General features: G+C 32.8%; 1 protein-coding gene across 1 annotated transcript in view; it reads right to left on the reverse strand.

The window, feature by feature from the left end:
• LOC142321526 (non-lysosomal glucosylceramidase) overlaps positions 1 to 12384 on the reverse strand; it is a 91324-nt gene that overhangs the window by 26291 nt on the left and 52649 nt on the right. The window contains exons 9-10 of the mRNA XM_075359680.1: positions 10963 to 11088; positions 5830 to 5949 (exon numbers count right to left, since the gene is read on the reverse strand). Coding sequence (XP_075215795.1) covers positions 5830 to 5949; positions 10963 to 11088 — 246 coding nt within the window. The remainder of the gene's footprint in view (positions 1 to 5829; positions 5950 to 10962; positions 11089 to 12384) is intronic.

The raw sequence follows: 12384 nt of genomic DNA on the forward strand, positions 1-12384 counted from the left end.
CTACATAACAAAAACTATTACTAGATTCTACAACAAAACATGTTAGAAAAAAATCATAAACAAAATGAAAAGCAATACCTTTAAGTCTACAGTAGAGGGAGAAGAATCTGGCACTTAGGAAAAGAACATTTTTTTTTAAAAGTTCTTATTTATTAGTTTAAACTATTGAAAATAATTAAATAATTTTTTTCATTAATGTAAAAACCTTTAACTTTACCATTGTAAAACATTATAGTTCTTCATTTTTTTTTTTTTTTTTTTTTTTTTTTTTTTAATACATATTTTCCCCCTACTCCTCTGGAACGGATATACAATCAAGTTTGACTCGAACCAGAGGAGTGTCCTTTACTCTAGATCGCCTCCCCACCCGCCGGCTGTATGTCCGGCATGGCAGGTCAGCTCACCGGTTAGCTCTTTTATTTATTTTATAAATGTTCATCATACACTGATTACTGAGAGTCCACCACCCTTGTTCTCTCAGCAACAGTCACCCCTATTCTTTAATCTCTTTCTTTTTTTATATGATATCATACCAACCCAACCAATTAGTTTAAAACATAAGCCACAGAGTCCTCAGGTTTCTTCACCTCTCTGCCCATCCACGCAAGCATGAACGAGCATGAGCTCCACCTTTGGCTGTCCGTCATCACAATCGAGCAAGAGCACCACCTTAAATTACCCGTCAACAACAAACAAGTACCTTATGACAGTTTTCAGTATCTTTTAACAAATTTTATAATTTTTTTTTTTTTTTTTTAATTGAGTCTTGCAAAAATAATATGCCTGTGCCATTTTATAATATAAGAAACACAAAGTTTAAGAATCTATAAGTTCCTTCACCACTTATCCGATTTACATAAAACCTACAAACCAGAGCTCCATCTTCAGCTACGCCTCAACAACAAGCAGTTTCCTCTTGTAAGTTTTCAGTATATTAATAAGTTTTTATACATATTTTATTAATTTTTTTTTTTTGGCACGGAAGGTGTGTAAACCACACTCAAAGCTATATCTCAATATTGCCCATTCTCTCAAATATTGACAAACGGAAATTCCACCTACGACAAGCCGTCATCAGCGAGCTGTTTCTTCTTGACGAGCTTCCTCATCTTTCTTCTTTATAACTGCGGTTATGAACGACGAGATCACATTAAAGTTATCCTCGTTAAGTAGCATTTTATCCACCACATTCTCTGTAGATAATGGCCCTATACGTCTTGCACAGGATTGCCTGCTTTCAGTCCAACGGTTACATTCAAATACTACATGTTCAGGGGAATCATATGCCCCACAGTAAGAACAGTTGCTGTTATCTACCCTTTGTCTTGCACATAAATAGGACCTGAACGACCCATGCCCTGTAGAAAATTGTGTTATCCAGTAATTTATGTCCCCGAACTTCCTTTCTATCCATAGTCGTATCAAACGATGTGTCCATCGTCCCGTGTTGGATACATCCCAACGATGTTGCCAATTACGCAGCATCTCTTCATATGCTTCTTTAGAAGGTTGTCCACGTGCTATATTCACTTGCATCTCCGCCAGTTGTTTAAGCGGAGGAACTCCTGCAATTACGAGTACTGCCTTGGTGGAGACTGAAGAATATGCGCATATCACTCTTAAGCCCATGCGCCCTTGTATTCCTTTAAGGGCTCTTCTGTTCTTGTTGGCACGCAGAGCTCTTTCCCAGACTTGTATACTGTAAAGTAAGATGGAATTAACTACGTGAGCGTAAATCTTACGCTTCGCAGTTCTGGATCCTGTCATATTGCCGAGTAATCTGCTAAGATTTTTGACCATGCATTCAGCGTGTTTACGTATTTCATTCACGTGTGCCGTAAAACTCCTCCTCTTGTCAAGCCAAATCCCTAAGTATTTGGCCCTAAGTCTGTTGCTGGACAAGATTACCCCCTACTCGGATTAGGATGTCAGATATTCTCCTACGGCCTGTCATGAATACGTATTTTGTTTTACCATGCGAAAGTTTTAAGCCTTTAGTGGACATCCAGATTTCTGCCATTCATATCGTTGCGTTTGCCTTCTCCGATACCTCTACTTCAGTTTTTCCAGTAACAACCAAGGCCAGATCGTCAGCAAAAGCCACTGGGAAAACACCCAGAGGATATCTCAGCCCGAGAATTCCTTCATAGACCAGATTCCAAAGGAGTGGCCCCAAGACAGAGCCTTGAGGCACTCCACACGTCACTTTGAAGCAGAAGCAGGATCTACCCTGGTGACAAACGACAAACCTATCCTGCAAGTAATTCTGGATAATTCTTCTTAGGTATCCAGGAATATCCTTATCTCTCAACGCTTGTAGGATCGCATCCCATTTCAGCGAATTAAAAGCATTGCTCACATCAAGCAATATCACAATTGGGATCTTCCTGGTGCACCAAGTACCCGATGCCGCTTCGTCCACCAGACGCATAACTGTCTTAACAGCACCCACCGTAGAACGCCCCTTACGGAAACCAGATTGTGCGTTAGAAAGGCCACCATGTTCTTCAATCCCATTTTTCAGAGGCAATTCCAGCAATCTCTCTAGGAGTTTGCAGATGTTATTGATCATGCATATAGGTCTATATGCTACTTGTAAGTCATCGGTCCCCGGTTTCTTGATAAGGGCCAACCTGGACTCTTTCCATTGCATTGGAATACAACCATCTCTCAGGATCTTATTCATGATATCTTTCTTTCTTTTTTACTTTTCTGATTATATTTCAATAATATGTTAACCTTCAGTCAAAAAGAACACATGTCAATGTTACCCTTCAATAGAAATCAGATCAAATAGTTCTTAATTGCTAGTAAAATTTAAAAATGTTTATAATTCCTGGAATTTTAGACTGATTTTCAAAATTAAAGTTTGCTTCTTTTTAAAAAAAGAATAGGGATTTCAATTTTTTGAATTGGAAAAAGAAAGGAGAAAATTATTCATTTAATTATATAAAAATTAACTTTATTTTTATTTTCATGTCAATGAAAATAAAAACTCATCATTACCAAAGGTGTCAATCATATGATTCAATGGTCCAAGTTTCAGAATCATTATACTTTAATATTTTTATGATACAAATTTGATGCAATCAACAAATTTGTATCAGCATTATATATATATATATATAATTATAAATTATCTAAAATTTTTTAATTAGTACGTAAGAATTTTATATTAGTGTAATTAAATAATTATTTTAATTTAATTTTATGTTATCATTTACATTAAAACATTTGATAAAATGGTGGGTTTTTAAGCGCTGGTTTTTTTACAACCTCCGATCATGGATCTAAGTAAACAAGAGGTAGATGGGAGGCAAATCTGTGCGTTGTGTAATTGCAACGCACAACCCTTCCAACCACAACCTCTGCCATTGTCGGCTCAATTGCATCAGTCTGAGTCGAGCAACGAGCAATTGAACATGGCTGCTATAATCGATACTCCCACCAAGTGTAAGTTGCAAAATGCGATACGTTTTCTGCAAGCAGAATGATGTAGCGTTGTTGAAATCCATCACAGAATGAGCCTAGTGTATGGTGAAAACTTTGACTGAAAATAGTGTAAAAAATGGTGTAGGAAATTTAAAGAAGGGCAAACGGATGTCCATGAAGAAGGTGGGAAGGATGCAAGTCTGTCATTACTGTATGCCTGGTTGAGCATGTTGATGTTTTTGTCCGCGACAAACAGAGGTTTACGATAATTGAACTTTCTGAAGAAATCAAAGAGATTTCAAGGTCTTCTCTGTACACATCTGTGAGTAAAGACCAAGGATACTGGAAACTGTGTGCATGTTGGGTCCCAAAAATGTTGATCACAAAACATAGTGAATGGCGTCAGCCTTAATTTTTCTCACGCGTTACGATAATGAGAGGGAAGAGTTTTTCAAGTTTATCGTTACTGGCGATGAGACTTGGATTCAGTATGACAATCCAGAAACCAAAGAACAGTCTAAGCAGTGGATTCACACTTCTCCAAATAAGCTGAAAAAGAGGTTTTTGGAACCATAAGGGTGTCTTGTTGGTCGACTTTATGGAGCGGAGGACAACAATAACAAAGGAAGTTTATTGCGAATCTTTACGTCGCCTTCACAGAGTGATCCAGAACAAGTAAAGAGGGATGCTCTCATTCAGTGTGGCTTTGATCCATGACAATGTATGACTAGTGTAGTCATACGTACCAATGTGACGCAAGACCTTCTCGAGCAATTCAAGTGGGAAGTTTTTGACCATCTACCATATAGTCCAGATCTAACACCTAGCGATTCTCACCTCTTTCGAGAATTGAAGGGATGGTTGGGGCAGACAACACTTCACCACCAACGAAGAACTTCAGGAGGCTGTCAAGACATACCTTACCTCACTGGTGGTAAAATTCTTTGAAAAGGGCATCAGAAAGCTGGTGTCCAGAATACGACAAATGCCTGAATCGTTTTGGGGATTATGTAAGTTAGATAATACTCAACTTTTAGTGATAAGATCACTTTGTTATGTCAATGTGCCTTTATTTTAGCCCGTTAAAGGTAGAAAATAAAGTAACCCTTGTAATTTTTATTTTTATATAAAAAGGAAAATAATTTCATCATTCACAAAATCAATTTTTTTAAACCATTAAATGCATGATAGGTTTTTTGTATTTATTATGAGTATTTGAGTGTAATTTTTAGGATCAGACTTTGTATCTTTTCTCCAAAATAACCACTTTACCAAAAGTCAGAATGAGCCTCCACAAGGTGCGCCTGGATATATCCAGAACAAATAAGAGAAATCTTTCTGGTGAACTTAATCTAAACAAACTTTGCTTCGTTCATCATCAAATCACACCTCACTAGAACTAATGTAGAGTTGTAACTTAAAACCTAGTCCCACCCACATATGATCCCTTGACAGTCAATCATGAAAGGTCTTTTAAGGAATACTCCACCAGCTGAAACAAGCAACATCAGAGTTTGGATATGGTGGGCTGCCACTTATAGGATAATATGTGATCAGAAGCATTGGAATTCCCTGACACTATACACACAAATAAGAAAAATACAAAGTCCAAAATCAAACTAAAGCATATCACTTACATCTCCACACACAATGTAAACTCATCTATGCAGACTAGTAAACTAAAAATAATATCTGGCCTAATGGACCAACACAAATTCCATCATGGGTCTGCAGGAAATAAGAAATATTGACCAGGATGCCATGTATCTCAAGGTATGCTCTACAAAGGTATGCCCCATATTTCAAGGTATATTAACACAAGTACATACCCGCCCATGCGTGAATATAAACACAGCACATTCAGTTTAAGTGTGGTAACATTATAATAAGAACTCTGAAATTGTAAGAACTGTTGAGCTTATTTAAAATATGATACAGGCATTTTCAAATTATTTTTCATTTTTCCAATAAAGCAGTCAACTTATTTCTGTAATTTTGAAACTGTTAATCTTTCCAATTTTTTAACAACTGAATACATAAATTAGAAATTTTTCAATACTGAAGTTTTTCATTATCAGTCGGATAAGAGAAACTACTGAACAGAGAAAATAATATGGGCCAAATGCAATTCACACTGCTTCATACTTATATTCTCTCATCAGAAGGTTAAAAAAGTAAAATAAAAAGTACGTTTAGGGTCTGATTATAAATCCAATTAGCAAAGTTTTTAAATCCAATTAGCAAAGCTAGGAAACATTTAATTTTTACAATTCATACATTTAAACCTCCTACAGCAATATTTTTCAGCATTTCCATGAAAAAATTTTTAACAAATAAATTTTTAAAAATAATATATTTATTAAAAACTAAAATTTTTAATTTTATATTTTAACACACCTTGGATCATTTGCACCAGTAATTACTTCGGATTCATCTGGTAACAACCATACAGTTCCACCATCAACAACATAATATGCTTCATTGAAAATAGCACTTTTATACCAATCAGGTAGGTCCCTATAAAAATGAAAATGTAATCATTGCGTTACAAATTAATTATTAATTTAACAAACTTATTGTGAACATCTATTTTTTATACTAGAATATAATAAAATTTTGTCATATTTAGTTAAGAAAAGATAACTAATAAAAAGTTTTTAAAAAATAAGATAAGAGCCAAATCAGATAGAGATTACAGAAAGCAAATTCTTTTAATTAATTTATAAAAAGAAATAAGATAATAATTTAAATTATTAATAAAATTTAAAAAATCAGAGACTTGTTAAGCACCATGAACTAAAGTGAAAATGATATGAAAATTCTGAAGAATGAACTTTCTAGCTAAATCATTTTAGTAGAATTATCACAGGACTGATGCAATCCTTAGACTAAAAACAAATAATTTTAATAAAATAATATTTAATAACAAATTTATTCAGATGATTTAATAGTGTAAAAACTATCATTTAAAAAACAAAATAGCCAACATTTATTTTTGAAAAAGACATCTTGCAACTGAGCTGTTCCACTTCTGCTCAGACATTCTTGCAATCATTTTGCATAGAGTTACACAGTGTTGTAACAGGAATGTTAGTGATTTCCTAGCATATATTGATGTCTAGTACCTATATTGTAATAGGTTACTGCAGCACACTTTGTTTTTAAGGTAACTGATTTTGATAAGGTATTTTGCTTGCTGTCAGGTAAAGGGATCTTATCTTAGAGGTGATAAAATGTCACCATTTATCGAAATTACATAGTCATTACATAATTAACTTACGTGTTATGCTGATCCATCTTGCTGAAACTGGGCATTTATAATAACTTATGGAGATTATCTTTAGTTTTTTAGGAACTATAATGTAGACCATTTTGACATACCGAGTAGCAGTTACAATAGTTATAAGCTCATTTTTATCCGCCAAAAAAATAGGGTCTATTATGTCAAGCAATGTAACACTATACCACACACTTTGATACTGTGAAACAGTATGACAGTGATGTAACTCAGTACGATTTTGCTAGGCTCAAGTAACTGAACGTTTGTTAATAACACAAGCTATTCAGACGAACATGTAGTTCATCCAACATCCAGATGTTAATAAACTTATCATCTTTGTTTATCTTTTCAAGCATTCTTTCACAAATTATCATATTAAGTGATCTGTAAACACTGCATTATGAGAAATTTAACAACAGTAACTTTTTAACTGCAGCTTGAAGTTTCAATATTTCAGTATTGTGGCAATACATATTCTTCACACATTACCTATAAATCTTTTTCGATCCTGGATGTTTCTTCAAAATTTTATAATCACATTTTTATTCCTTGTATTGACAGAATACAATTATAATGTCCTAAATTAAAATTAAGCCAAAATAATCAGTACACAACCATACACTATCATTATTTTTAAAACTGCCTTGATGGCAAAAGCATGTTCAGCACCACTACAATTCATCATGATAAGTGAATGGCAAAGTGGTGATTACTCGGTTATGTAAGTTACTTAGGGCTACCTATCCCCGGGCTAAGCAACATTTTTTCAAAATTTTCTATTTCTCTGTGACATCTGTATCAATTTCTATTAAATTTATACACAAAAAAAAAACTTGAAATAGCAATTAACATAATTAATCAGCACAAAAGAAAAAAATAATTAAAGTTACAGGAAAAAAAACACAAATTACATACTTCTTTATAAATTGATGACTAAAGTACTAATAGATAGTTTCATAACATAGATTATAATCTGATAGTATATACAGACATATGTTGTCTCTTTACTTTGTTAAGACTATTTTGAAAAGTTAATCCAACATAGAAGCCAAATTTTACACTCAGAGATATGTCCACATGCAGTAATTAGTCTTCCGGCTTGTCAACTGTTTTCAGTGTTATATATAACAGCATATTTTTAAAACAAAAGTTAAATAAATGTAATTACTGCAAAGGTGATATTGGAATCTAAATGGCATAATTATATGCCTGTTTAAATCATTGTGATAAGTGCACCATTTTTAAATTTATCGATTTACATCAGTAATATACAAATATTAGGAAAAAGAATGATTAAAAAAGATCTATTTAAATTAAACAATATATACATTTAAACTTTCAAAAATAAATAAAAGATAATAAACTGCTTACAATAAATATAAACCGTGTAAATACATAAAATACAAAGTGATCATAAAGTTGCACAACCCAAATTTTTCTGCTTTGTAGGAATGACAGTTAAATTTGTAAAAGATATTTTAATTAGGGTAATTTTTTGTGTAACAGAATAGTGTATGGTAACACTGCTAGATTACAGTAGGAGAGGACTCAGGTCTGGTGAACCTCCTCGTTCACCAGACCTGAGTCCTCCCAATTTTTATTTATGGAACTTTTTGAAAGATAATGTGTACTCAAACAACCCACATACACTTGATGAACTTAAACAAAATATTGAAAAATGTATATCAAATATCACTGCTTAAAACAATCGCATACAATGTAAGAAAACACGTTGATGCATGCAGCGAAAATCATGGTGGACATTTCCAGCACTTATTATAAACTTGTACATAATACTTTCATAAATGTTAATATTATTTTGTAAATTAATAAAAAAAAAAGTTAATAAAAAGGCTTTCTAAAAAACTATTTGTTGTCATTTGGGGTGCGCGACTTTACAATCACCCATTACAACTAGATTTATGTTTCAATAAGAAAATTTAATAATTATTAACGTACTCAAATTTAATGTAACTGATACTATCAAAACTAATAAAATTAGAAACATACTGTGTAGGCAGGAAGACCCTTTACACTGTAATAAATCCAGCTTAATTTGGTTCTACTGCTGCCAATTTTCACTGCTTATATCGTTCACTGTTGCTGGTGAAGGTGGGGAGGATAAGTCATGGTGGGGATCATCCGGTGTGTTCATTAGTGGTGGGATGACCTTAATCGTAGTGGAGTGTGGAAAGATAGTGGATACAAGTGCATTCACTGTCAAAGAGCATTTGTTAGCTTGTGTATGGATCCAAGAACGTCCACACATTGGTAATACATTAGAGAACATTATGAATGAATTCTTTGTGCGTTTTGGGAAACTGCCATCATTATGGAAACTGTTACTAACATGGGAGAAGAAGGCTTTTGCAACAGGAAATGTTCTGGATACACCAAACAGTGGGAGGCTAAGCACTCAAGCTGAGATGTGTGCTGCTGAGGAGGCATCGATTAAATGATCATCAATGAGATCAACGTGCAAATGTTCTGCAGAGTTAGGCATTCCAGGATCAACAATGCAATACCATATGCAAAAGGACTTGAAAGCGATGGTACTTCAGTGCATTTTGCTTTGAATGTCCATAGATGCCTCAATGAAATTCTTCTGAATCGCTAGATTGGTCACGGGTCAGAAGAGTTACTGGCTCCATTACCTTGGCCAACAAGAAGTCCTGACCTCACGACACCTGACAATGCACTCTGGAGTTTTATAAAAGAAGAGATCCCAAAACTGCAGATAAGTCAATGAGCAGCTCCAAGACACTGTTCGGTCAGCATTTGAAATGATCATTCTTGATATGCTGTTGCAGATGAACAGCTGGACATAGAGGCGCATATAGCTGTGCTTTGAACATGGTGGAACCCACACAGATATTTTAGATCTGTAGGAGGTAAAATTTATCTATCCTAATAATTTCATAACTAGCTTAAAAGGACTTCCTACGCACACCATACACACTAAACTTGGTGCTATAAATAAATTATAAACATAAAACATAAGAAATACTCAATTACATTACAGAAAATAAACTAATTATTAATGAAATTGGAAAATAATAATTCAAAAATTTTTTAAAATACAGACAAAAACTGGGGGAAAAAATTGAATTAAATGCATTTATCATAATTTATAGTGAAATCAATAAACAGGTTCACATCAGAAAATATATTTAATAAAATAAAAACTAAGCTAAAAAATATTTAAAAGTCATAATAACTTGCAATTAAACAATTTTTAATTGCTACAACAAAATGAAACATTCGAGCCCTGTTCCAGACAATCAGATAAATAATCCAAAAAATAAAAGGGCTTCCTGGTTAGGTTCTGTGACTTTAAGCCAGATCCTGTATTAAAGATCAACGGTCCATGGAGCCAAAACATTCTTTGTGTCTATGGTTAAGGGGTAGGTTTCTGTTCGTAGATTGTCTAGGAATTTTTTTTATAATCCACAACAAACTATCAGAAATCCAAAATAGTAACTGAGGTATCCATCGGGTAAGTCAGTTTCGTTATATCCTATAATACAATATGATACAATACAATGTAACACAATATAGTATACAATTAGAGGCTAATTATTCTAGAACAATACAGTAAATGTGTACAAGCCACAAAGAAACAATGAATCAAAACAATCAAAGAAACAAAGAATAAAAGGTATCCATTTAAATTATTGTATTTAAGAATAAATAAATCTCCTCAAATCATAAGATAAATCTATGATCCCACAAAAACAGAGAAGAGTATGGACTAAAACCAAATAAGTTAATTTATACAACCAAAGAAGATATGAACTGCAATTAGAAAAGGAAGATTAAATTTTTTTATAACATCATCCAAATGAATATAAAAAGATCAAATAAACAAAAGCTTTTGAAAACTTAAAAAAATTTTTTAATAGTCGAAAAAATGTTGAGACTAAAAAGCCAAACCCAGGATACATGAAGTAGATGAAAGAGGAACTTCAAATCCTAAGAATAAAAGGGAAGGACCGTTTGGATAAAATGAAGTTTAGAAAAATAATTTATAATGCAAAGGTTCTTGTGGAAGGCAAGAAAGAACACCAGAAGAAGATGGACAGAAGAGAAGAAGCAAACAAGAAATGGTATTGGCTTGACCACTACAATACAAAACAAAAATAAAATTCTAAAGTTTGTTAAAACTTCTAAGCTATTTGTAAATACTTTACAAATTATTTTCAGCTTTTCTTTTTAAATACATAAAATATAAACTATTTATTTTTCCATACATATCATCCTGAATAGGAGTTTGCCAGTTAAAAATAGCTTTTTCCCAATCTTTATAATGCTTCAATGCATACTGACTCATAACAGGCCCTGATCTTCCATCTTTCCCAAAAACTTTTGTGTAATATCTGGAAAAAAAAAAGAGTAAAAAATTATTAATATAAAATACAAAACGATAAACATTAATATGGAATAATAAATAAAATTACACATAGTATGTATTCCTGTAAGTCTTGCAGCACTTTTCATGATAATGCATGAATGATGAATTGTTTTTGATTATTATTTTGCAAGTCAGTGTTGTAAACGATTGTAACTATGAAAGGTTATACAAAAATAGATATAACATGTAAACAAAGATGACTTTATTATAATACCTCCTTCTGCCACTAGAGGAAGAGTACAAGGATTAATACTGTTATGTCTATTATTAGTTCTTCATTCTGCAAAAAAAAATACATAGAATAAAACGAACTTCTGGAAATACAGTATATTCAGCTTTTAGTTTTATTTATTTCAAGCTAAGTCCCTTCATGCTTTTCATTTACCTTTCAGTATTCATTGATTTCAAACTTGTAAACTTTCACATCTGTCACATTTCTCTTCTTTTGTTTTAACAAAATATCTTTTGATTAAAAATTATGTTTCTAACAAAAAAAAACTTTATTTATCATTGCCGGAAAATTAAAGTTATGCCAGAAGCTCAAATTATTGGCTACCAAGAAGCCAATAAAAAATATGACATCAATGAATTGTGTATTCAAGAGTGGCAAAGGAAAAAAAGGATTTATTGCTTGATACTTCAAAAACACGATTGTTTCATGATCTGAAACCAGAAAATTCTCAGAATGAGAGCAAGAATTATCTTTGTTTAGTAAAGAAAAAAGGGAAAAGTCTTTGCAGCTTCTACAGAGATGTGCATTATAAAAGTGAAACAAATAGCTTTTGCAGGTAATATTGAGAATTTTACAGCTAGCAGAGGTTGACTTAAAAAATTTATGTATAGATCTGGTTTGACTAGTTTGAATATGGCTAGGACAGAAGATGATATCCTCTGAGAAAATGAAGAGAACAAATACTCTGATTCTGGATCTGAAAACAGATACAAAAGTGAAGAAGTCACAAACTGGAAGCTTAGCAATTGTAAATAGTAGTTACTTATCCATTTATAATAACATTAATAAATAGATCTGTGAAACTGAGCATTGTTCATTTTTAACTAATGCCAAATCTTCCACTTAATGAAGTATCTAGGTGTAAATGAATATAAATTCTAAAGTTGTTTTTTTCTTTCTCATTAATCTTAAAAGGAGACTGCTGGTCTTATGTGGTGGCAGGGCTAATGTGGATAAATGTGGGATACATATTATATATATGTATATAAGTTATACATTTTAATAACAATACATGTTCTCACTTAATAA

This window comes from Lycorma delicatula, chromosome 3 (assembly GCF_047948215.1).
Source record: "Lycorma delicatula isolate Av1 chromosome 3, ASM4794821v1, whole genome shotgun sequence".
In the NCBI taxonomy this organism is placed as follows: Eukaryota; Metazoa; Arthropoda; class Insecta; order Hemiptera; family Fulgoridae; genus Lycorma; species Lycorma delicatula.